General features: G+C 42.2%; 1 protein-coding gene across 1 annotated transcript in view; it reads left to right on the top strand.

Moving 5' to 3' along the window:
• LOC126354233 (Werner syndrome ATP-dependent helicase-like) overlaps positions 1-27,996 on the top strand; it is a 225,398-nt gene that overhangs the window by 126,868 nt on the left and 70,534 nt on the right. Inside the window, exon 11 of the mRNA XM_050003728.1 lies at positions 9,576-9,705. Within this exon, the coding sequence (XP_049859685.1) occupies positions 9,576-9,705 (130 nt within the window). The remainder of the gene's footprint in view (positions 1-9,575; positions 9,706-27,996) is intronic.

Genomic DNA, 27,996 nt, shown 5'->3' on the forward strand with positions numbered 1-27,996 from the left:
TGTGGGAACTAGGATGGCTCCTATGCAAACCTTTTCATGGGTCACTTGGAGAGGGTTTCCCTGGGATTAATAACCCTTCAGTCCCTGGTTTGGTTTAGATACATTAATGACATCTTTGCCATATGGACACATGGTGAGGCTGATCTGTTAAAATTCCTGGAATCTCAAAATATCTTCTCCCAATTAAATTTCACATGGTCCTATTCTGAATCCCATGCCACTTTTCTTGATGTTGATCTCATCCTCACTGAAGTCCAGCTACACACTTCTGTCACACATTAAACCTACTAACAAACAGCAGTACTTACATTTTGACAGCTGTCATCCTTTCCATGTCAAACATTCCCTCCCATACAGCATTGGCAATTGAGGCAAACGTATTTGTTTGGATGCAAACTCTTTACAGCAATACACCACCATTCTCACCTCAGCCTTTATTGGACGAAATTACCCCAACAGCCTAGTTCAAAAGCAGATTTTCCAGGCCATCACATTGAATCCTATTACGGCTGATCCCTCCAAAAAACAACTTTGGACCACACCACTTTTCACTCAGTATTATCCTGGTCTTGACTGTATTAATCAGCTACTTCAAGGCCATGACTTCCTAAAATCATGCCCTGAAATGAGATCCATTCTGTCCGAGATTTTGCTCACAATACTTAGAATAGATTTTTCTCATCTTCCCAGTCTCCACACTGTCGTCCCTCTGTGCCTGTCTTACTACGCTATGGCTCCTACTCCTGTGACTGTCGCCACTACAAGACTTGCCCTGTGCGCTCTCCTACCTCCACCTATACCAGCCCTGTAAGTCGCAAAACATATGCTACTAAAGGGAAAGCCACATGTGAAACAGCACATATCATATACCAGCTCTTATGTAAACACTGTTGATTCTTTTGCATTGACAGAACTACCACCAAGTTATCAGTTAGGATGAATCAACATAGTCAGAGGTTGTATACTGGCAACACACAATATCCTGTTTCAGAGCATACTCTTAAACATGACAGTCATGACCTCAGTGCCTGTTTCACCACACACACTACCTGGATTTTACCCCCAGACACCAGCTTCTCAGAACTCGGCAGATGGGCACTAGCACTACAACATGTCCTTGGTTCGTGTCACCCATCTGTCCCCAATTTATGTTAATACCTTCTGTCTCAGCATTTCTTCACAGCAATTACTGCTTTCTCCACTCCATTTTAGTTTTCTGTATCTTTCATTTTCTGACATGTCTATTTTCACCGTCCCTCCTCCCATCTCTGTTACATACAATGCACTTAGTTTTTCACTGTTATTAACCTGTGCACAGTGTTTTAGCAGTAATCTCTGTCTTGCATATTACCCTGTCTCCCACTGGTGCTGTCCCCAACAGTCAGTCTTTCCTTCTTATTCTGTCCAGTTAGACTCCCCTGACCTGGGGTACTGGGTGACTCTCTCACTTTTTCTAAACGTCTCCATTTCCTTTCCTTTCACCCCTCTTCCTTTCTCTTCAACCCATCTGGTGGAAGACGGAGCCACTTGCATAAGTGAAACCTTTTTTTTATGTACTTTTTCTCCTGCCGCCAGTTGGTGAGTAGATTTTTTATTTATCTATTCAATTAGATTACATTTGAAGTGTGTGTATTTCAATAATGTACACCTTTCTTCACTGAAGTGAAATATATTTCAAACTAACAGCTCAGTTCACAGAATCAATACTCAGACATACTAACAATCTTATTGATGTGTAAGTACTACCTGAGAGTACACCCATCCCATCAGGAGTAATAGTTTGATGAGACCGTTCCACAGGGATCCCAAGATACGCTACGGAAATAATCGTCGATCCAGGCACAGCCCTGCATGCCTGAGCAACCCTCATACAAGTGGCAGGTGCCCCATAGGTTGCCCGTTAGAGACTGTTTTACTTCAACAGCCATTCCCCTCTTCAGCACCTTGAGGTTTGTGTGTGTGTGTGTGTGTGTGTGTGTGTGTGTGTGTGTAACCTCCTTGCAGTCCAGGCAGTGAAGCCAAAACCCCTGTTCTCCAAAACACACAACATTCTACTGCTGTGCCGCACATTGGTCGCTTAAACATGACCAGAGATTACGGTGACAAACAGCTGGCGGCACTTACCAGTCCCCAGCTCAGGAACCCAGGGGTTTCCAAGCCCGTACTCAGCAAATGAATGTTGAGCTCCTAAGGGGAGGAGTACAGGAGACCACTCATCTAATAGCAGAAGCATGGAGTCTTCAACAGGAACAAACACAAATTCTTTGTGAGCTAGAGTATGTTCATCTCACACACACACACACACACACACACACACACACACACACACAGGCGGCCAGTCACTGTGGTGGACAGCTGGCTGGTTGTCATGACGACATAAAAAGCTGTGCAGTAATTGCAGCAGAGTTGGTATATGACATGCCTGCTTACACAAGTGCTCTGCCTCTGAAGAGACACAGTGCGCCTTTGAAAAGAATAGAATAGGAAGTGCTGGGAGGGTGGATTGGCCAGATCTTGTACCTGGGTCTTCCACAGAGATTTAGCCTGTATGGCTAGGGACTGGGAGTGGCTCGTGAGTGGACCAGAATGTTGTGTAGGTTGGTTGTGCAACAGAATACCACTTTAGCAGGGGTGGTAAGGATTTTGGGGATGATGTCTCTTATTTTTGGGCATGATGACAGATAGCCAAAGCTCTGTTGTAGGATATGATTCAGTTGTTCCAGTTAGGGGTGATACTGGGTGACGAAAGGAGCACTCATTTGTAGCTGATTCTTTGGGGTGGTGGGAGGATTAGGGGCTGTGAAGAAATGGCATGGAAAATCTGTTTGCAGACTAGGTTTGAGGGGTAAGGCCTGTCTGTGAAGCCGCCATGAAAGCTTCAGTAAACTGGGCAAGGAAATTCTTGTCACTTTAGGTACACCATCCACAGGTGACCAGATGTAAGGGAGTGATTTTTTGGTTTGGAAGGGGCAACAGCTATCAAAATCTAAGTACTATTGGTGGTTGGTGGCTTTAATATGGATAGATATGTGGATGGTGCCATCTTAGATGTGGAGGTCAATGTCCAGGAAGGTGGCATGTTGGATTGAGGAGACCAGGTAAATGGATGGGAGAGGTGGTTTTGATATCTGAAGGAATGAGGATGGGTGTCTTGGTACTCAGTCCAGACGATGAAGATATCAATGAACCCGAATCATGCAATTGGTTTGGGGAGGGGGTGGGGCTAAGGACCTTACCTCTAGATGGCCTATAAAGAGGTTGACAGAGGAGGGTGCCATGCAGGTACCCATGACTGTGTCACAGATTTGTTTACATACCTTTCCGTGAAAGGAGAAGTAGTAGTGCATCGAGATATACTGAGTTTGGTAAGATGTATGAAGAATGAGGTAGGGCTTCGGAGTCTGGGGGAAATTACGAGAGGTATTGAGGGTCCAGCCAGCACAATGCAGGAGCACAAGTGTGTGTGTGTGTGTGTGTGTGTGTGTGTGTGTGTGTGTGTGTGTGTGTGTGTGTGTGTTTTTTTGTACTCTAGCTCGACAAAGGGTTTATTCTGAAAGCTAGCAATTTTTTCTCTCCCTTTTGTGGTTAAGCCCATGGACAATTAATGAAGTTTTCCATAAGTGATTGAAATATATTTCAAACTAACAACTCAGTTCACAGAATCAATACTCAGACATACTAACAATCTTATTGATGTGTAAGTACTACCTGAGAGTACACCCATCTCATCAGAGAGAGCTCGTTTGATCAGTCCTCCTGAAAAGAAGTCTCAGAATCGTAGTAACAGGGCATTAGTGTGCCATAATCTTTTAATTGTATACAAGTGAATAGTGGGAACCTTTGAGGTCTCCCCTTTCTATATTCACAAGGCATTGGAAGGGTCTCAAAAAGTGTCAAATGACTTCATAATGTAATACTTCTAGTTGAAACTGCTGTTATTCAACACAAATATCTTACCTCATGGGCTGTAAGGCCTTAGGTGACTACCCAGTCGAGTCTGAGTTGCATAACACCCTTAACTATAGGTGGTTACCTGCTCTGATATAATAGAGGTGGACCCTGCGGAGTTACTTGAAGAATGGAAAAATATGGTTGTCACAGAAGTGGAGAGTCAATGGCAAATTGGGAAAATAGGCAAAATTTATTCTAATGTTTAGTACTCCAGAATTACCTGAACATATCCTTGCAGGCAATATCTGTCTGAAGGTTCGCCTGTTTGTTCTTAAACCAGTGTGATGCTACAAATGTCATAGATTTGGCAATGCTACTATAGGGTGTAATGGGAGGCCTCCGTGTGGCAGTTGTGGAGGCTCAGCTCACAAATCAGGCAATTCTTGTATACTTTCTCCGAAATGTTTCAACTGCTCTGGGGCTCATCCAGTGTGGAGCAGGAAGTGTGAGATTTACAACCAGGAAAGGAAAATTCTGGAGTTGAAAGTCAAGAGACACATACCCTATGGTGAAGCTACAAAAGCTTTCAAAGCTATGTAACCTCTGGTTTTCGCTCCTTCTTTTGCATCAGCCCTTAAGCCACCAATCGCCAAGTGTGATGCCGCCACGCAAACTCAGACTACAGATTAGAGTATGAGCACATGCACTTGTCGTTGTAAAAGCTAAGGAAACACCCCACTTGAAACTGAAGTCATTTGGAAGCTGTCAGCAATGGGCTTACCACCTAAGCCGCATACCACTACCCACCATCACAAGCCAACTAAGCCATTCCTGCAACCAAGGCAACCATCTCCTCCCATCAATAAAGAGAAATGTCCTTCGCAAAGTAGTTTCAAGTCCAAGAAAGCGTTAGTTAAACCTTCAGATCACCAAGGTCTCTGCCTCTCTGGTGGGGCCTATGCTTTGCAGGATACAGACTTCCCATCAAAGGAACCAGAGAGCCGGGAACCGGCTAACATTCTCCCTGACCTTGCCAGTAAATCACCACCTCCAGGGAGAACGAAAAAAACAACCATCGCTAAACAGTGGCTTCCACAAGGACTTCTGTAACCCAGTGGAATTTAAATGGATATGACTCACATTTGGAAGAATTACAGCTCCTGGTCCAGGAGGAACTGTTCTGCATCTGCTTACAAGAAACACATCTTAAAGTTACTGGCACACCTGCATTACAGGATTACTACCCATACAGAAAGGACAATACTACTGGAGACAGGGCTAAAGGTGAAATAGCTGCTTTCATTCCTGACAGATGCCACTCCTCTTACTGTCCCTCTTACCAAGGCCATGCAAGCACTTGCTTTGAAAGTTCTCTCACCCTTCACTATCATAGTGTCTTCTTTGTATGTACTGCCTAATGATGGTTTGGATGTAGACGCACTGGCAGAACTCTTATGGGCACTCCCATGCCCATTCCTGCTTGTGGGAGACTTCAATGTACACAACATGCTATTGGGCTCAGCTACCACTTGATCCAGGGGTCAGATGATCAAGGGACCTGAACGCAGGTCAGATGACAGAATTTTCCACGGCTACAGGGTCTTTTTTCAGCCATTGGCTTTTGTTTTTGTCCCCGAGTTATTGCAGACTCAGTCTAGTGGGAAGTGATTCCAGATGTACATTATAGTGACCACTGCCCAATGTGGATCTGTCTGCTGATTAGGACGGTGGCTGACAGGAGACCACAAAGATGGATGATACATGGGGCAAATTGATTGCAGTACAGTTGACAGACTATTTTTGAACAAAAGGATTGTGTGCAGGAGATGGTGGCCCATATCACTTGTGAGATCCAACGGGCTGCTGCAGAGTTCATGCACCAGCCTAGTAATCACCTCAGACGATGGCCTGTACCTTGGTGGAGTGATGACTGTTGATTGGCAATCAAGGTCAGATGAACAGCTCTGCAGAACTACAAACACTATCCAACTACAGGAAACCTTCATGCCTTCAGATCTGCGAAACCACATGCAAGGCAAGTAAGAAAATAATGGAAGAGGACTTCCTGGAGGGAATCCATGACTTCCATTAATCATTCCACTTCCGCTGTGCAAGTTTGGGAATCAATAAGACAGATTTCAGGCAAGGGCAGTACACATCTCCTTTACTGTTACAATGTCATCCAGACAAGCTCCTGCTTTTCAGTGTTCTGTAGGACTGCAGACATGTGGAAGCTCAATTTCTTCTCGTTCTCCATTTAGGAACTGGAATCAGCTTTTTCTGAAGCCAGATACACTGCTCCAGGACCTGATGAGATCCATTATGCCATGCTTCATCACCTGTGCCCAGAATCGAAGGGACAGCTCCTCTCTTGTTTGTCAGATCTGGTTTGATGGACAGTACCCCACGACTTGGAAGGAGGCAATATTAATTCCATTCTGGAAATCAGACAAGGACCATAGCCCCACTAACTGTTACCAGAGTGTAGCCCTTACCAGATTCTGGAATGCATGGTCAACTGCTGCCTCGTCTGGCAGCTCGAATCCGAGGTCACCTGAGCCATTCCCAGTGCGGTTTCAGACACTACCGTTCCACTCTTGACAACTTAATTCTACTGGAGGCGGTGACATAGGAGTTCTACTTACGCTGGAACCATTTGGTTTGTGTGTTTTTTGACCTTGAAAGAGCATATGACACAACTTGGAGATACAACATCCTTCGCCAACTACATGAATGAGGACTATGCGGACACCTGCAGCACTTCTTATCCAGTCCTTTCGTGAAGACTGGTGTTTTCAACGTCACATTGGCAAAGCCTTGTCTGACTGTTATGTTCAAGAGAAAAGGGTCCCCCAAGGCAGTGTCCTCAGTTTCACATTGTTTGCCATCGCTATCATTGGTATTTCCTCTGCAGTCAGGAGCCCTGTCAAATGCTCTTTGTTTGTGCATGACTTTGCCATCTTCTACTCACCCTTGATCCTATAACAATGATGAGGGAGCTACACCTGACTGTTAGGAGGCTGGAAACCTGGGCCAGGACAATTGGTTTCTGGTTCTCATCTGAGAAGACTACAGTGTCAATTTTAACCGTGCTTGCTCAAGTTTTAACCAACTAGTGCTCACAGTGGGGGACAATATGTTACATTTTCAAGAAACTCTGTGCTTTTTGGGTTTATTATTTGACTTGAAATTAACTTGGCTCCCACAGCTGAAAGACCTACAAACAAAGGGCTTCCAGTTATTGAATATTTTGAAATGCCTTACCAGAAAAACATGAGGAGCTGACAGGCGCTGCCTCATGCAGTTTTATAGGGCATTTGCTCGATCACATTTGGATTATGTCATTGTGGTCTATGGATCAGCCCATCCTTCCTACCTCAAGATGTTAGATGCTGTCCACCACGAGGGCATTCAGATATCGACTGGAGCCTTTCAGGCCAGCCCAGTTCAGAATCTATGTGCAGAGGTTGGTGAACCACCACTCTGGATTCGGCAACGTATCCTTTTGGCTCGACAGGTGCTGAAAATCTCAGCGTCACCTCACTCATGGACATTTAGTTTAGTGGTCCAACCCACCTTCAAATGGCTGTTCAGGAATCGGCCCCAGGCAACCAAGCCTTTTGGGATACATGCTACAGACTGTCTCAAGGATCTGGATCTATCAGGCTTAAAAATACACTGCCAGGGATGGAACGCATTGCCGCCTTGGTGTCTTCAGAGGCCCAAAATCATTTAAGCTTCACAATACAAGAAAACATGTACTCCAGATTATGTTTTTACAACTTTGTTTTCATCCATTTTAAGTATGTACCACAGTTTTATTGTTGTTTATACAGATGGATCCCAGCAAGAGAATGTCCTCCATTGTCCAGATGTTTTCACTGGTAGAGTTTTTAAAGTGTGTCTTCGGGAACATTTTACAAATTACATTACGGAGTAATATGGCATCCTGATTGCTCTGGGGAAGGTTCACAAACATCACCGTTCAAGGTTTCTTCTCTGTTCAGATTCACATAGTGCACTGCAAGTACTTCACCAAATGTATCCAGTAGTAGACCAGCTGACTGAGCTCATCCATGACTCCTTACGCCATGGCAAGAAGGTGATCTTCTGCTGGGTACCTGGCCCCATCTGTATTGAGGGCAACGACAAAGCCGCGAAGGAAGCATGTCGGGATGGTGCTGTTCATCAGTGTTCCATCCCATTGCACGACATCATCTCATGTTCTGATAAATGCATCATGCGTCAGTGAGTGGGTGAATGAATGGTTGCAGGTGACAGAAAACAAACTGCGGTCACTCAAATCAACCACAAGGGCATGGAGACTTCATGTCAGCTTTACTGCTGGAAAGAGTTTCTGCATACCAGTCTGTGCATTGGACACAGGCCTTTAACACGTGGCTTCCTCCTCAGAGGGGTGGGGTGGGGGGTTTCCACCACTCTGTGAAGTTTGTGGTATGCCACTTTCAGTGCAGAATATTGTGGCAACTTGTGTCCTGTATGTTGATATTAGGGCAGCCCTCAATCTCAATGCAGTTCTGCCCACCATCCTAACATATACTGATCCCAATGTTACAAGGATGGTGAAATTTTGTGAACTGTCAGAGCACATCCCTAAATTTTTGGGGAAGGGAGGCAGATTTTAATACTTTATAAACTGCTCCACATGTGGGGACACCCAATGAGATTAGCATGCCGACTTTTTGTCAGGGCACTGATGTCTGTGGCGTTGTGTTCCCCTCACATCAAATTATCATCACCATGATCTTTTACTCTTAAATTATTTAAATTGAGAGAGAAACATACTGAGAAGCAATAATTGGGGGACTCAGTTCTTTGAGTAGGTTCCTACAAGAATTGTCGAATGTTCACTACAAATAATTTATGTTACACAGTTGTGAACCCAGAAAACCTTAGGTTGCTTGATGGATTCCCCAGTTATGTGATACTGTTTGGTGTTAAGAAATGAAAGTAAACAAAGTATGTCAGTGGTTTTTATTTCTACATGATAACTTCATATTGCTAGCAAGGAACTGTGGATATTTCAGCAGTTCCACTGTATGCTCCTCCCAAGTGAAGCTATTATCAAGCTCTAGTCCAAAGAATTCAACATTGTCAACTTCTACTTGCAAGTCCTCTTGCTTATATTGGGTGGAACCCTCTTGCAGATTCTGAACTGCACACGCAGGTTTCTCAAGGTTAAATGGCAGTAAATTGGCTAAAAACATGACTAATGCTGTAGTATTGATGTGTACATCTTTGCAGTGCTCTAAATGTAGGTTGCATGGTAAATTTAAAACCCATGGCATGTTGTTTTAGTAAAAAAGCTGCAGGAAAAGATAACATCTTTTGACAAAAGTGTACATTTTCAGATCATTTTGATGGGTGTTGAGCAGACCAAACAGGCTAACCATGGAAGAAACCCCTAACTCAGTAATGGTATCTAAAATGTAAAATAAAAAAATGGGTCTTTTGAGAAACTTTTTTTGAAAATGAAATGTAAAAATTTTCGATCTGTTTGTACACACTCACTGAAAGAGAAAAATATTTTGTTTACAGCAGATAAATATTGCACACTCCAAAATGATTTGTTTTAAATATCACTGTTGCCAACTAGATCAAAGACTGTCCCTCAATTTTACCATAGTTTTTAAGTAATGAATAAAAGTTTCTGTTTTCACAAGGCCGAACACTCATACAGGAGGGATATCTTGTTGAGGATGGAAGTTCCTTCATGCGTCATGGAATGAAACATGTTGGGTTTCCAATGACAACTGTTAGGCTTTCAAAACTTGGAGAGTCTTTCCTCAGAAAGTAAGTACATGTTCTTAAATATTCTTTGATATATTTTATTGAACAAATATTTCCACTGTAGTTATTTTACAAGTCATTGTTTTTAAGCTTTCCCTCAGTTATACCACATAATAAACATTAAGACCTTTCAAATACCACAGCAGTCGGAGCAACCTGAACCATAGTAGTGTAACTGAAAGTGTATATTTTTAACTGGAATGTTTAAATTTTGTAGAGTAAAGCCGGTGCAAATAGAGTTTAATTTTATGATTGCATTTCAGAAGATTTTTGATGCAAATTCATCAGTGGTCACCAAACTTGTGAAGCTTCTGAGCTATGGTACTACTTTCAAATCCTACTGGGAGCTATAAAACTCCTTATCTTAAATATGAATCAGTCCATTTTAAGTTGTGCAGTAACAACACAACTCACAACCTCAGTCTTCTTCATCCCTGTACAAGATCTAATAACAAAAATGGGAATTTAAAAAAAAAAGAATGTTTACTTATTCAACATCAACTTTGTCTCCTTCAAAGTAATCACCCTCCTGATGTAACACACTTGTGCCAGTACTTTTTCCAATTTCAGAAGCATTTCTGGAACACACTTTTCGTTATGGTGTTCAGCTCCTTCTGTGATTGTTTTTGTCTCCACAGTGGTGGCAGAACTACAGCCTTTCATGGTTCTCTCTTGTGTCTTGGCAATAGAAATAAGCTGCAGGGGGGCATATTTGGCAGATACAGTGGCTGAGGTAACGTAATAGTTTTCTTTTTTGCCAAAAAAATTACGAACAAGGTTTGAGGCATGAATGGAAGAATTATTGTGATTTAATTTCCACGAGTGGTTTTGCCACGACTCTGGTCATTTTGTGTCATTGCTTCACATAAATGGTGCACAACTTCCAGGCCGTATTCCTTATTGACCATACAGCCATAAGGCAGGAACTCATGATGCACTATCCCATTGTAATTGGACAAAGCACGAGAAGAACCTTAACATGTGATCGATGTCAAATTTATTTCGGTCTTCAGTCTGTTTCCATTGGGACAATTGGGCCTTGTTTTCAGTGTCGTGCCCTTATGTCAGTGTTTCATCTCTTGTTGTAACCTTCTGTAGAACTTCTGGATCATTTTGACTTCATTCAGCAATTCCTTGGTGCATCGTCATTTTTGATTGAAATTCAGCAATTTCAGAGCCGACTTTGATACTACACATTTCATGCCCAATAAATAAATAAATTGCTTGGCATGAGCCAAAGGATATGCTGACATCAGCAGCAATTCCAGAACCATTTTCTTTACTTTTTCCACATTGTCATCAGTAATTGATGTGCTAGGACACCCAGGGCAGTCATCATCTTCAGCGTCTTCATGACCCTCATTTAAACATTTATACCACTTGTAAACACTTGTTGTACTCATAATAGATTCACCAAATGCCACTGTCAACTTTTCAAATGCAGTGGGAATTCACTGAGTACTCATAAACATGTATAAACTTATCAGCTGTAACAATAAACTAAATATTCAAAACACCTGAAAATGCAAACATGCGTCAGTAACATGTGTACCAACAAGACAGAATGGAAAAAAAAAACAGATGTATAAAGCCTGTCAAATTGAATAACTCTAGTTACTTTTTGATCACACATTGTACTTGCAGAAAACTGCACAGATGTAATAGTAGACATTATCTCTGTTTTATTTTTACAGCTATCATGTAATGAATCTGCAGTTGGTTTCTTATTCTGTGAGATAATTTCTTGGAACTCGGAATGATGCGTCAGTTGCTGCCTTATTCTTTTCTAATGGTTTTAAGGAATTTGTACGCTGAGCATTAAGTTTGAATTTTAGCTGTCATACCTTTTCTTTCCTTAGAGCAGAATCTGTGGGAAATCCTTTTCAATCCCTGGGTGAATGGTTTTGAAGAGACATAAGAAATTCCCATTATTCTCAAGTGATACACTTAAATAGCACAGTCCATTTGCCCTGTACTTGGGTAAAGTTGTAATTTCCCATTTTGAATAAAAGTGATAAGTCTTTTGCGTGAACATAACATCATTATAACAAACTTACCTTCATATACACGTGTAAATCAAACTTCCCACATTGGCAGATATCTGATATACAAACAAAAGACCTAATGTGCACAACCTCATTGTGTATACAATCAACTGTGGGGGTGACAATGTTGTCAACAGTGGCAGTTGTGCAGAAGAAACAAGCAGTTCTTGTGACTGTAATCAGAACTCAGTGAAGCAATCCTCAAGCCAGCCTGAGCGTTACTGTGATCTACCGAAAAATTTCCTACAACCCAGAAGTATCTCACAATTGATGGTTTGGCAGTCACTGGTCTGTACAATGCAGAGTAGGACACTTATGCATTGATAATTTCTGTAGTTTATGAGGAACCCATTTTTGATTTCTTCTCCAAATATTATAGCTTTGGCGATATTAATATGATACAGGAAAGCAGTAGATGTTATACAATGTGCTCTAATTCTGTCAGTAAGTCAGTTTGTAGATGATTTTAGGCCTACAGAATGTAAAATACCTTAGAACTAAAGAAGACCACTGAATGAAAAGCAGAATTCCTATCATCGACAGAGAAACACAAAAAAAGAAAAAAAGTTACAGGATGGAAGGGGGGAAACTGTTGGATGGAATGTGTGGGGACAGCAGGGTTAGCAGAGACTGAAGACAGGTGGGAAGGATATGTTGCAAGAATAACTCCAATCTACATAGTTAAGAAAAGCTGGTGCTCGAAAAAAAGGATCCAGATGGCTCAGGTTGTGAAGAAGCCATTGAACTTGAGCTTTTTGTGCCACTAGGTGGTCAACTTTGTTCTGGCCCACAGTTTGACAGTGGCCATTGATTATAGTGGACAGTTGGTTGGTTGTCATTATGATATTAAAAGCTGTGCAGTAATTGCAGCAGATTTGGTATATGACTAGGCTGCTATCACAGACACCCTGCCTCTGATGGGACAGGGTAAGTCTGTGAAAGGACTACTAGAATAGGTAGTGCTGGCAGGGTGGAGTGGGCAGATCTTGCACCTAGGTCTTCCTCAGATATATGACCCCTGTAGCAAAGGGTTGGGAGTGGTAGTGGCTTGGGTGGGAGGGGGAGGGGGGGGGGGGGGGGTAGACCAGAATGTTGTGTAGGTCGGCTGTGCAATAGAATACCATTTAACCAGGGGTGGAAAGGATGTTTGGTAAGATATCCTCCATTTCCAGGCATGATAATTTGGCAGGGGGGTGTGCTACTCCTTTGTTACTGATTCTTGTGGATGATGGAGGGATTAGAATGTGTGAGGCATGGCACAGGAAATATATTTGTGAAGTAGGGATGAAGGGTCTTGACCATCTGTGAAGTTGCTCATGAGACCTTCAGCATATTGTGCAAGGGGTTTGTATCACTGCAAACATGCAGTGAGGACAGACAGGTTGTATGAAAGTGATTTTTTGCTGTGGAAGAGACGACAGGTGTCAAAATGCAAGTAATGTTGATGGTTGGTGGGTTTGATATGGATAGAGAAGTGGATGGAGCCATCTGAGACATGGGTATCAGTGTCCAGGTATGTTGCACCTCAGGTGGTGAACAACAGGTGAAACGAATGGGAGAGGTGGTGTTGACATTGAAAGGAATTAGGATGGGTGTTTCAGCTCTCAGTCCAGATCATGAAGATGTCATTAATGAACCCAAATCAGATGAGGGGTTTGGGATTTGAGAGACTTGGAAGGTTTCCTCTAGATGGTCCATGAAAAGGTTGACTTAGAGGGTGCCTTGTGAGTGCCAAAGGAGATGTAGTTGTGTGTGAGGATATAGTTGAAAAGTATATGAGGATTATGTAGTGGGTTTAGAGTCTGGAGGGCATTAGGAGGTGTAGTGTTTGATAGTGGTAAGGCAGTGGGCATGAGGAATGTAGTTGTATAGGGAAGTGACATTAGCAGTGATGTGAGAGGGTCCAGGGAGTTGGTGAAGGAACTGTGATACTAGGTTTTAGGCAGTGGGCTTGAGCACAATAAGCAGCTACAATGGGGCATCCACCATTTTTGGGTTTATGGTTGTGGAGAGCATGAAGATGAGGGATGTACGGGGTGGTTGTTGGAGTGAGGAGGGATATGGACTTGGGGGAGAGATTCTGGGAAGGGCCTAAGGGTTTCAGTAGAGATTATGTTTGGGCTGGGGTCACTGGGATGGCATCATTATGGCAGAGCTTGTAAGTGAAGGAGTCAGGCAGCTGGCAGAAGCCTTCTATCAGATAGACATTGTGATTCATTACGACAGTGGTACAATTTTTTAGGCTGTGGTCTACAGTGATCTTCATTAACGAAGAATGAGGTGACAACCAATAACTAACGTGCCCCCCCCCCCCCCCCCAAGATACCAGATCCTTAAAGAATTGGATATTTGAAATTATGTTTAAAGATAGTTGGAAGTCACTAAGTGCTCTCCTTCTCCAATACGGGTGAATATTGTGTGGGTAATTTGTGCACTGTGAATTATGCTGCCTCAAGACATATAATTTGCTTCTAACTTTAATAGTTCAGTTGTTATGGTAAACCTTTAATACAAGATTATACATCAGGGCTGGGCAAATGCCGTTTCACAAGTGCGGATGGTCACAGATGCCCCCAAGGCCTACCCGCAGCTCTCCCCCTCTCTGCCAGCTAGCGGTACCCACACCATCTACATGCCTAGCCACGCACATCACTGCAACGTGCCGAGCCACTTGGTCCATTTACTTCTCGTCGTTTCTATTGTTTGTGTAGACATCGTGTTCGGTGTTTGTGATAAAACATAACTAGTGGGTGGAAAATGGCTGAGGAGAAGTTAAAATCATTGAAACAAAAGTTCTTTTAACCCATACTCAGTGTTTGATTTGCAGTGCAACATTGTCTTCACGGAAGTAGTGCAATGTGAAGCAACATTATCAATTGCTTCACGAGAAGGATATAGTCGGTTTCCATAATGAAGAATGAAGAGCCAAATTTATCGAACTGAAGCAGAAGAAGGAGAAAGATGTACGGATACATGTAGATAATTATGACATTGATTCACATTATTACTGTTATTGATAATATGATATGTGCATTTTCTGGCACTTTTACCTTCTCCTGTACGTATTTACAGGACAAAAACATCATCCACAATGATGCAGCGAAGACAGTGAACTACCATGTAGCTCTTAAAATAGCTAAAACATTATGGCTCTTCGGTAATCGCGAATTTGTGAAAGAATGTTTTTGTTCCTGCCACAACAATTTTGTGACCAGCAGGTCTTCCTGTTTTTGAGACCGTTCCTCTTTCACGGAGAATGGTTTGCAGGCGCATTGAAGAAATGGCAAACAATGTGGAAGCTTAGTTGAGAAACATGATCAAAGATTTGATTTTCTTTTCATTAGCATTGGACGAAAGCACTGATGGATGTGCTCAACTTCCAGTCTTTTTGTGAGGAGTTAATGCTCAGTTTAATGTAATTGAGGAACTCAAATGTAGACTTTCACGGCCGGAAATATCATTCCATTATAATTATCCAGGCTGTTATGCCATGGTCGGTTGATGAATTCGGTGTCGATTCCCAACGTTTCGTCTCCGACTGCAGGAGACATCTTCAAGGGGGTTTGTAGCTCGATGGAAGGTCCAACACGCCCGCTGGCTCGCTACTGATCACGACATAACAGCCCGGATAATTATAATGGACATGAATTGAGGAACTCCTCGTTTTACTGCCAATGCATTACACAACAACAGCTGACAATATATTATCGTGCTTAGAACATATAAAAGAGAAATACGACCTATGTTGGGAAAAACTTTCATCGATTGCAACAGATTTGGTTCCTACAATGATTGGTCTGGTGTCGTTGCTTTGATACGAAAAATTTGAAAGCTGTCAGTGTTCGGCAGGAACTACCAGCAATATGTTGTGTTCTTCATCGTGTTAATTTGCTAGCAAAATGTGCCAAACTATTTGACGTCATGGACATGGTTATAAAACAGTTAACATTCTCAGTTCTCATGGTTTGGGACACAGTCAATTCAAATAATTCCTGGAAGATTTCAAGTGTGAATACGGCGATGGGCATATTTTTGTGAAGTACGCTGGATGAGTCGAGGTGTTGTTTTATAACGATTTTATAATTTACCTAAAGATATAGTGTTATGTGAAAGGAAAACCAGTGAAAGAATTTGACGACCCACAGTGGATTTTAGGCCATGCATTTTTAACTGATGTAACTGAGCATCTGAATAGCTTTAATGTAGCTTTGCAAGGTAGAAATAGGTAATTAGCGAAGTGTTTGACACTATTTTGGCATTCAAGAGATAACTGCTTTTGTGGACAAAGCAGCTGTCAGAAACGTCGTGTGTACACTTCACGAGTGTTGCACTAGTTGTTGGGGGGGGGGGGGGGGGGGGGGGGACAGAAGAGGCTCAAAGAACATGGGTTTGTAAAAGTGCTATAGTCTCTAGAAGGCATTTTTGATAGTAGATTTGAGGACTTAAATTGACTGGAATGCAATGTCAACCTTTTTGCAACTCCTTTTGCAGTTAACGTTGAAAATGTGGCTTCTGAAATTCCGTTGGAACTCATTGACTTTCAATGCAATCCTGTGCTGAAGAAGTAGTTTCACACTGCAGAAACCTTGGAAAGCTTCTACAAATATTTTCCACATGAACAGTTTCCATTGTTATTTAAAATAGCTGCTCTTGTGTGTAGTTTTCTTGGAACAACATACTTGTGCGAAAGTGTTTTCTCCATAAAGAAACTGACAAAATTGAAGCTTAGGAATAGTCTTACTGATGTTCATCTGACTGGTGCAGTGGGCCTAATGAACAGTAATTTCACACCAAATATCGAGATTCTAGTTCAAAATCATTTTAAAAATATCCAGGATGATGTAGATTAATGCCTATGTCCTATTCATACGTAGTACGCCTCCTCAGAACTACACAGGGGTGTGTAAATACAACATAACATTTACAATACAGATGTGTTCATTTCTTAATCTTTTACTTTTGTTTCCTGTCTGTGGCCATGTAACTAGAACGTGTTATAGTGATTCGAAACTGTGTTTCATCCGTGTGTGGCCAACTGTTGCATGGCACTGGATACAAAAACTTCGGGTAAGCACGTTTTGACTCTTACGTCCCACACACACACGTTGTTGGCCTCGCAATAACCATCACTAGGTACGTTAGCTTGTCCATACTCAGCTGTGTGTGCGAAGCACTCTCGCAGCGGTGCAGTTGCCCCCCATGCAGTGTGCATACCCAATCGGCCAGCCACAACGCACAGCTCTGCTACCTGCACTACGTGCCCTCACAGCTGCTCAGTGTTGCCCTCGTGGCTCACGGTGCCTGCAGGCAGCTCTCGTGCCCACCCCTGTTATACATCATAAAGAGCACATTAGAACAGCATTTTAAAATTTTAAGTTTGGTCAATAATTAGTTGAAAGACTCAAAATCAAATTTTTGTGGCCCCTGGAAACCATTAGATAGGCAAACTGTAATTGGGACAGGTGACCGTTTAATTCCTTTAGTAGTGTATGTGAACAGGCTTACAAAGAATGCATAACAAGCATATCAGTAAAACACTTAGTTTTGTTCGAAAAAATTAATTTGATACATATATTTCAATGGTTAATAAGCTTGGACAGTGTTTATAAAGCAATAGTGACTAATTGTCAAAGTGAAAATAGATTCTCAATATCTTAAGCATATCAAAAAGTGTAGTAGATGCCACTCTCTATTTGTGTACACACACAAATCTTCAATTAAAGATGGCTGATAGATTGACGAGTGTGAATATTCCTTGTCTTTCCATTTGTTTTAAGGTCAACTCCAGCACTTCGAAAAGTTATGTTTCCCTGTGTGCCTGCACTCCGTGAAAGTACAGTAGAGTCAAAGTCATTTTTGTTTTATGTTTTTAATTATATCATCTTTATATGAATGGTACAGTGTGATATTTTTTGAGCAGGACTTAATGAGAGGATATGGGTTACCAAATAGAATAATATACAGGACACTATTTAAAAACGCACACTGCCATTCATATCCTCGTAGCAAATAAATTTGCACGAAAGGAAGTTCTGCTGCTTAAAGTGCTCCTGGTAGTTAAACATCATTTACTTGATACTTTTTTATTTTGCTTCTGAACGAAAAGTTATTTTGGGTGGTCAAAATAAATGGGACATTTTGTCTGCTTGTGTGTGTGTGTGTGTGTGTGTGTGTGTGTGTGTGTGTGTGTGTGTGTGTGTGTGTGTGTGCGTGCGCGTGCACACACACCTGTCCTTTTTTTCCCCTAAGGTAAGTCTTTCCGCTCCCGGGATTGGAATGACTCCTTACCCTCTCCCTTAAAACCCACATCCTTTCGTCTTTCCCTCTCCTTCCCTCTTTCCTGAAGAAGCAAGTGTTGGTTGCGAAAGCTTGAATTTTGTGTGTATGTTTGTGTGTCTATCGACCTGCCAGCGCTTTTGTTTGGTAAGTCACATCATCATTGTTTTTAGATATATTTTTTCGATATGGAATGTTTCCCTATATATATGATGTAAATAAAATAGAAAGAAACTTCCACATGGGAAAAATATACTAAAAACAAAGATTCCAAGACTTGCCAAATGGGAAAGTGCCGGTATACAGGCACAATAAAATAACACACAGACACAAAATTTCGAGCTTTCGCAACTGGCAGCTGCTTCGTCAGGAAAGAGGGAAGGAAAAGGAAATATGAAAGGATGTGGGTTTTAAGGGAGAGGGTAAGGAGTCATTCCAATCCCGGGAGTTGAAAGACTTACCTTAGGGGGAAAAAAGGAAAGGTATATAATCGCGCGCGCGCGCCCACACACACACACACACACACACACACACACACACACACACACACACACATACACAGACACAAGCAGACATTTGTAAAGACAAAGAGTTTGGGCAGAGATGTCAGTCGAGGCGGAAGTGTGGAGGCAAAGATGATGTTGAATGACAGGTGAGGTATGAGTGGCGGCAACTCGAAATTAGCGGAGATTGAGGCCTGGTGGATAACGAGAAGAGAGGATATATTGAAGGGCAAGTTCCCATCTCCGGAGTTCGGATAGGTTGGTGTTGGTGGGAAGTATCCAGATAACCCGGACGGTGTAACACTGTGCCAAGATGTGCTGGCCGTGCACCAAGGCATGTTTAGCCACAGGGTGATTCTCATTACCAACAAACACTGTCTGCCTGTGTCCATTCATGCGAATGGACAGTTTGTTGCTGGTCATTCTCACATAGAAAGCGTCACAGTGTAGGCAGGTCAGTTGGTAAATCACGTGGTTGCTTTCACACATGGCTCTGCTTTTGATCGTGTACACCTTCCGAGTTACAGGACAGGAGTAGGTGGTGGTGGGAGGGTGCATATGACATGTTTTACACCGGGGGCGGTTACAAGGGTAGGAGCCAGAGGGTAGGGAAGGTGGTTTGGGGATTTCATAGGGATGAACCAAGAGGTTACGAAGGTTAGGTGGACGGCGGAAAGACACTCTTGGTGGAGAGGGGAGGATTTCATGAAGGATGGATCTCATTTCGGGGCAGGATTTTAGGAAGTCGTATCCCTGCTGGAAAGCCACATTCAGAGTCTGTTCCAGTCCCGGGAAGTATCCTGTCACAAGTGGGGCACTTTTGGGGTTCTTCTGTGAGAGGTTCTGGGTTTGGGGGGATGAGGAAGTGGCTCTTGTTATTTGCTTCTCTACCAGGTCGGGAGGGTAGTTGCGGGATGCGAAAGCTGTTTTCAGGTTGTTGGTGTAATGGTCCAGGGATTCAGGACTGGAGCAGATTCGTTTGCCACGAAGGCCTAGGCTGTAGGGAAGGGACCGTTTGATATGGAATGGGTGGCAGCTGTCATAATGGTGGTACTGTTGCTTGTTGGTGGGTTTGATGTGGACGGATGTGTGAAGCTGGCCATTGGACAGATGGAGGTCAACGTCAAGGAAAGTGGCATGGGGTTTGGAGTAGGACCAGGTGAATCTGATGGAACCAAAGGAGTTGAGGTTCAAGAGGGAATTCTGGAGTTGTTCTTCACTGTGAGTCCAGATAATGAAGATGTCATGCATAAATCTGTACCAATCTTTGGGTTGGCAAGCTTGGGTAACCAAGAAGGCTTCCTCTAAACGACCCGTAAATAGGTTGGCATACGAGGGGGCCATCCTGGTACCCATGGCTGTTCCCTTTAATTATTGGTATGTCTGGCCTTCAAAAGTGAAGAAGTTGTGGGTCAGGATGAAGCTGGCTAAGGTGATGAGGAAAGACGTTTTAGGTAGGGTGGCAGGTGATCGGCGTGAAAGGAAGTGCTCCATTGCAGCAAGGCCTTGGACATGCGGGATATTTGTGTATAGGGAAGTGGCATCAATGGTTACAAGGATGGTTTCCGGGGGTAACAGACTGGGTAAGGATTCCAGGCGTTCGAGAAAGTGGTTGGTGTCTTTGATGAAGCTGCCGCCACTCATAACTCACCTGTCATTCAACATCATCTTTGCCTCCACACTTCCGCCTCGACTGACATCTCTGCCCAAACTCTTTGTCTTTAAATATGTCTGCTTGTGTCTGTGTATGTATGAATGCATTTGTGTGTGTGTGTGTGTGTGTGTGTGTGTGCGCGTGTGTGTGTGTGTGTGTGTGTGTGTGTGTGTGTGTGTGTGCGCGCGCACGCGCACTCGCGAGTATATACCTATCCTTTTTTCCCCCTAAGGTAATTCTTTCCGCTCCCGGGATTGGAATGACTCCTTACCCTCTCCTTCCCTCTTTCGTGACGAAGCAGCCGCCGGTTGCGAAAGCTCGAAATTTTGTGTTTGTGTGTTATTTTATTGTGCTTGTCTACCGGCGCTTTCCCACTTGGTAAGTCTTGGAATCTTTGTTTTTAATATTTATATATACTTTCCAGCTTTGCTAGAATTATCTCTATAAAAATTGCTCATACAATCTTTTTTTGTATTGTTTCAATTAAGATTGTGTCTAACAGTTGCCAAAAACTCAGGTTACACTGCTGAAATCTACACTGTTGGGTAAAAAAAAATTACTGTATCTCAGAAAGTAATAAATTGGTGAGCATAAAACTTTGTGAATGTTTGTTGGAAACATCTGCGAATGTTCATACATAATTTCATAAAAATCCATATTGCTTGTGGGAGAGCCTCTAGAGCACTTGGCATGGAATAACCCATATGCAACCCTATCGTGTCCTAATATCCCTGGATCAAAATAAATGGATTTGAACAGGCCATGTCCTCCACTGAAAGGACATGACTTTGTCATCACATCGTGTTAACAGAAAGCAATAGAATATGGAACACTACCAACTGGCAGTCAGCTGTAGTTAAAAAAAAAAAAAAATTGAATTATTACCACTAGAGGTTGGGGGGGGGGGGGGGGGGGTGAGGCGCTGAACTGCATGTGTCCACCTTGTAGCTGTGTTCTATGTTTCTGCAAAAGAACTGACACAGGGTCATAGGGATCACTGATCCTTTCTGGTGCTGTCAGGATCATAATCAAACTCTGTGGTAGACGAGGATTAATCTCTTCGCTCATTTCAAAGTAAGAAAGTAAAACAACAAGCAGTGCCCAACACAAATCATTCAATAATGGCTATGGTTTATTTGCTTGCTGAGGTTGGCAGTGTTGTAAACAATGTACTTCAGCCCCGATCTCTACCTGTCTTTCACACAACCAGAGTTCAGAACACTCACCAACTAAAACTAAAACTGTCACATTAAAGTACCTGCATTATACTTACATCTGAACATATGTAAATGAAAACCACATCAAATACTCTTCACAACTCCTTGCCAGTCACATTGCATCACAAATGTACAAAACAAGTATAAGAATTATGGCCAGGCTGCAGCAGTAATTCCTCTGCTCGACCGAGCTGTGCTAGCCTCGGCCAGGCCACACTGGGCTGACTGGCGGTTGCTTTGGGAGCACATTTCTTGCATGACGAAATACTTGGGTGTGACATCATTATGACGAGTATGCTCTGTATTGGAGATGATATAAACCTTGTATCGATTTTTGTGATCATTCGAGATGCTAAGCTGCAGTAGCCATTTTAGTGGATGTATTGTGGAAGCAGTTTATTATATCTTCAATGACTGTATTCATTGTGATTCTCCCTCTCCCTCTCTCTCTTTTGTGAAAAATGAGAAACTGCCTACTTTACAGGAAGGTCCTAAGGCTGTTGTTTGTGATTAGAAATTAAAGAAAGAGATGAACATTTTGGGGAAATTTCTTAGAACAAATGATATCTGTAAGTCATTTGTGAAGACAGAGATTTCTTTCATGCATATAATATATATAACAGCATTGGCTATGGTGGAAGGTGTTACTGCATTTTAACCAGGAATCGATTAAAATTGCATGATACAGAAAAAGAGCTGGCAGGATGCATTGTAAAAAGCATTCTGGATGGGGTATCCTTTATAAATCTCTGTGCTCCCTCCAGATCAAAAACAGAGCTTGCAAAGGAAAAGCTTTTCAGCAATGAATTCCCAATTGAGACAGGGAAAGCAGGCCGGAGTGGCTGAGCGTTTCCAGGCGCTACAGTCTGGAGCCGTGCAACCGCTACTGTCGCAGGTTCAAATCCTGCCTCGGGCATGGATGTGTGTGATGTCCTTAGATTAGTTAGGTTTAAGTAGTTCTAAGTTCTAGGGGACTGATGACCTCAGCAGTTAAGCCCCATAGTGCTCAGAGCCATTTGGAGACAGGGAAAAGACTAAAGGCAACATCATCATCACAGGAGATTTTATTTTGATTTAAAGGGCAATTGATTCAAAAGGCATAAGACTCTGTTGTGGTACCTTGCAAAACACAGTTGGAAGTCTGAACATGACAGATGTACTTGAGCAACTTGGCATTTGGCACACTCACTAGACAAGTCTCATCATTAGCAGTATCAAGATAAGATCTGATGGAATCTAGATCACACTGGGAATAACTGTGCAAGATTATAACTAATTCACATCAGCTTTTCTGAACATCGCGCTGTAATAGTTAAATCGAAAGATCTACCTTGTCCCAAAATAATTGGCAGAGAATACTCGAAATTAAATTGCAATCTGATGTCCATAACTTGGATAAAGTTGGACTTCAGCGTCCTTTGCAAATTATGGGTTAACCAGAAACGTTTCTTCTATAACGTGGTTGAGTGATCAGAGAATCTTGTAAAATCTGGTGTTCAGAAACTGTTTACCACATGTTGCCTAAAGGATTAATGAAACCAAGAGAAATAACATTGAGTACTACTGTATCAGTAGGGTGTGGATTTTTATGTGATATCAATATGCATAATATATACTTATTTATGTGGTGAAAATGAGTAAACATATTTAAGAAAATATGCAATATCAAAAATATTTAATTAAATATTTAACATAAAAAATAATTTCAATTGAAATCAGCTTCTGAATTACACCATAGCCTACGATATTATGTTAATATTGTGACAGCACTTATCTGGATTTCACAGTAACATCCTCAGTAGCACCAATCTTGATCACATTGAAGCTGAAAGGTTAACTAAGGTGGGATGGCATTTGTTCAAAGATTTACACAACACCATATTTTAGATGTCATTAACACTCATATCCAGTGTTGAACCTAACTGTTCTCTCACAGTACCAAGAAAACGCCGTTAAACAAAGGAAAGTCCATGTTGGAATATTAACAATATTATAAAAAGGATAGGTTGATATTCACCAAAAAGATGACACTTTGAATATCAGACAGACACAAGAAAAGAGTGGTACATATTGCGCTTTTGGCCAAAGCCTTCTTCAGAAAGGAAACACACAAAGACATTCACACAATCAATCATACCTTATTGGGAAGAGGTGACAAGATAGAGGAATGGAAACTGTTGGGAGGAGGATATGGGGACAGTAAGTTAGTGTAGGTTTAGGCCAGGATGATTTTGGGAGCAGAGGATGTTATGTAAGGATAAATCCCATCTTCAGAAAAGCTGGTGGTGGAGGGAAGGATCCAAATAGCCCAAGATGTGAAGCAGCCATTGAAATGAAGTATTTTATGTTCAGCTGCATGTTGTGCCACAGAGTGAGGCACTTTGCTCCTGGCAATGGCCATTCATCCTGATGGACAGGTGGTACGTGATATGGCTGCTTTCATGGATGGTCCAGCTTCTGATGGGGTAGGATAAGTCTGTGACAGGACTGGAATGGGAATTGCCGAGTGAGTGGATTGGGCAGTTCTTGGGAGAGGAGATTAGTGTTGGACGTTCCATTGAGAGGTCATTAGAAATGGAACATAAGCTCAGATTAGGGAAGAATGGGGAGGGAAACTGGCCATGCCCTTTCAAAGGAATCACCCTGGCATTTGCCTGAAACAATTTAAGAAATTATGGAAAACCTAAATCAGGATGGCCTGAGACGGGTTTGAACCATCGTCCTCCCGAATGCAAGTCCAGTGTGCTAACTACTGCGCCACCTCGCTCGGTAGGCAGGTCTTGACCTGGGTCTTCCACAGAGTTATGAACCCTGTGGCAAGGAAGTGGGATTGGGTGTGTTATAGCAATGACTAGGATGTTGTGGACATAGGATGGGTGATGAAACACCACTTTTGGAGGCATGGGGAAGGTGGACATAACATGCTTGATTTCAGTGACTGCTTCACAACCCGGGCCATTGGATCCTCCCCTCAACCATCAACTTTTCTGAACTGTGAAGATGGGAATTATTCATACAATACATTCTCCACTCCCAAAATTATCCCGGCCTCAACCTATGGTATCCTGCTGTCCCCATACACTCCACCCAATAGCTCCCCACAACCCACCCCCTTCCCTGTCACCTCCTCCCAACTCATGTCCCCTCACCCTCATTCTGCACTGCTCTCTGCCAACACACTCACTGATCTTTTCCCATTATCTGCTCCCTTTTCCGCCTCCCTTTCCTCCCCCACTGCCTCGTGACCCTGCACCTGGCAACCCTCTCCTGCCACCATTTAGTCCCTGTTAGCTCCACAAGGCAGCACTCATGTCTCTCCCCTCACCTATACCCTGCTATCCCTCCCACTTCCCCACTTACTGTGGATTGCTGCTTCTGTTCGATGCAGTTGCATTCTGGTTGGAGTGGCCGGAGATAGAAGTCGTGTACATGAGGTATACTTTCTTGTGTGAATGTGTGTGTTTCCTTTCTGAAGAACCCTTTGGCCTGGAGTACTTTGCCTGCACTACTAAACGAGAATTATTTTTGGTCACTTCTGTTTACTAAAATGTTAGACTTGACTTACATTATTAAAGTACCCAACCATACTTCGTATTTTGAAGTGCAGTGGCCAACCAGGTGCTTCTTCATATTTTCTGCAGTTACAGAAGGGCACCAATCAGAGAGAATGTTTTTGTAGGAAGAAAAATGATCCCTCCAGATTACAGGATTTTGAAGGTCCAAATTTTAGGAGATGAAGTATTCCTGGAGAGATGTTAGCTGAAGCATTTTCTTCTCCTTCACTGAGGATGACAATAGCAAAAGTCCAGTAAGCTGTATTTCTTGCCAAAACAGCTTAAAAACATATTCCTACCTCTGTCCAATATTATCTGTAATGTCAGTCAACTTTTACTTGACATTCTCAACAATTTCTAACAGTACCTCCAAGGGCATCCTGATAGATTGTAATTCTTTAGTGCTACTGGTGAGGAAGCCATAGCTGTCATGGGTGTACACTAAAGCATTTTTGATTTAGGTTTAGTGAAAGCATTTTGTGCCTCTGCACTTAAACTGCGAGTTCTCTTGGAAAGGTGTCAATCACGAAATGAATATACTTAGAGGATATAAAACAATACAAACAGCGCCAAACTGCTCAGAGGGTGCTCTGGGACCATAAACTATTATGTTAACTTTGTGTTTGCACTTCATGTTGAAGTGTTAAAGGGCTCTTGTTGTGGGTTGAAACTGAACAAATAACTTCACTAGTGATCTGCCATCTTGATTTTTTTTTTATGTTTTCTTGATGCAGTGCCACTAATTGTGCCATGAGACTTCATTTCCATTTGGAGAGGGTCAAGGGCTGTAAGTGTGTTCACCTCTACAACAACTCATTACAAAATGATGTAAATGTCTTTTTAGATGGCCTGCCAGTGTGGCCGAGCAGTTCTAGGCGCTTCAGTCTGGAACTGCGCGACCACTCCGGTCGCAGGTTCAAATCCTGACTTAGGCATGAATGTGTGTGATGTCCTTAGGTTAGTTAGGTTTAAGTAGTTCTAAGTTCTAGTGGACTGATGGCCTCAGATGTTAAGTCCCATAGTGCTCAGAGCCATTTGAACCATTCTTCTATATTTGGTTGTTCTTGTGTTCAGTATTTACAGTGTTTGCTGAGAAATCTCTTATAACTCGGAACAACATATCTGAAGTGAATTTCACAACATTACATAAGAGAATGACATTTCTGCACAGATTTTTCAATTGTTTCTGACTGTTTGCATTGTCAGCAGAAGTGCTTCCTCTGTAGCCTCTAAAAGACCACCAAGCCATGATGTCTATGTCTAAGTGCCACTTCCAGAGCAGATAGAGACTCTTGACAGCATCTTACCTTGCCGATTTCCTCTGCTCACTCTTCTCGCATTGTCTCTGCACAAGCCAAAATCAAAGTGCACATGCTAATTACCTAGACAACATTTTTACATTAACATCTTTCATCTGATTGCGAGGAAGAGGTGGAACAGCCTGTTATGCCACAATGTCTTTCAGCTAGGACAGGTCACATAGAGAGAGGCTGGGAACCATTTCTTGTAGTTTGGCTGTTTCTTTCCTACAAAAGTGCTCTTCTGCAATATACTGTAGGTATTCTTCCATTGATATTGTCTTACATTTTGAGGACAAAGAATATGTGTTGGCCTATCAGCAGTATCATGTTGTTGTTCTTTGCTTCTGTGCAGGCATTCCAGCCTGGTTGGATTTTAAATGTATTGCATTCCCAGATGTCATATTGATATTGGCCAGTTTTTTTTCCATTTCCATACATATATTTTCTCACAGCATATTAGCCTGTAGGCTATGGTACTGTCAGTCAAAAACACTCACAGTATGATGTGGGACTTTATTGTACCTTATAAAGTTTCTTCCCCATCTTTATTGCTTCATTTACCACATCTCTCCAGGCTGAACATGAGTGGGATTTAATGATGTGGTTCTTAACATTTTCCACACTTATTTCCATTTTGTGCCTTCATACTTGAACTCAGTTTGGTTATTCCCGTGCTTTTGTGTTAGCAATCTGTATTTTGCTACAGATAAAAATTAGGAGATCATCGTGAATATAGCTAAGTTCTGCAATGAGTTTTAAATGATGACCCCTAGGTATCGCTCACAGAGGGCTCATAAGGATAAGATTAGAATAATTGAAGCACACATAGAGACATACAAACAATCATTCTTCCCGCACTCCATGCATGAATGAAATGGGAAGAAACCTAATGACTGGTACCATAGGATGTACTCTCTGCTATGCACTTCACAGTGGTTTGCAGAGAAAGGATGTAGATGTAGATAATATCTGCTTACACAGTCTAGGTCTTTATTTATGTGGCTTACATTAATTGTTACTGTCCAATCCCCTAATTCTAGAACAGTAATTGGCCTGTTTTTTTTAAAGTACTCACATTGTGTCTTATTATTTTTAAATTATGATTAAAAAAAGACAGGCATCCATTGATGTTGTACATCTTTACTGACATTTAATGCTTTTCAAAATCGTGATAAAGTTGATGTTTGAAAGGAAATGTTAAAAATATCCCCTTGGCAAAGAAACCAAAAATGTGAAGTGAAGTGAAGTGAAAAAGAGTGTAAAGTGTAGTGTTCCCTATGCCTGAAATAGTGTCTATATGTTCAGATTGCAAATTCCATGGCTCTCCAATACTGAATTGCTGCTTCTTGAAATGCTGTTCAGACAAATTGTCTAGCTATTCTCAGTATGGATCTCTCCACTGCTGCAGATGTTCTCGAACTGGAATCTGGAAGCTTTAATCAATTCTCACTTCCCACTAAATAATAGGAAGTATTTCTGTCGACAGCAGTTATATTACATCTTCTGCTACAGTTGATGGTGGAAGGCAACACGAAATCTATAATGAATGTTTATGTATTTGATCTTATGTTGCATAAACTCAGTGTGTTAGTGCTACTGACAGTTCTGCACCAATATATGACAGAATGAATCATTGAATGTCCTCCATGACATCAGCACTATTTTCAAGGCACCTTCTTTATTCAGTGGTGCATCCCACTCCTCCAAGTCAGGACATCACAGAACAAAATAGCTGCCAAGCCAG

Source organism: Schistocerca gregaria, chromosome 3 (assembly GCF_023897955.1).
Source record: "Schistocerca gregaria isolate iqSchGreg1 chromosome 3, iqSchGreg1.2, whole genome shotgun sequence".
Taxonomy (NCBI): domain Eukaryota; kingdom Metazoa; phylum Arthropoda; class Insecta; order Orthoptera; family Acrididae; genus Schistocerca; species Schistocerca gregaria.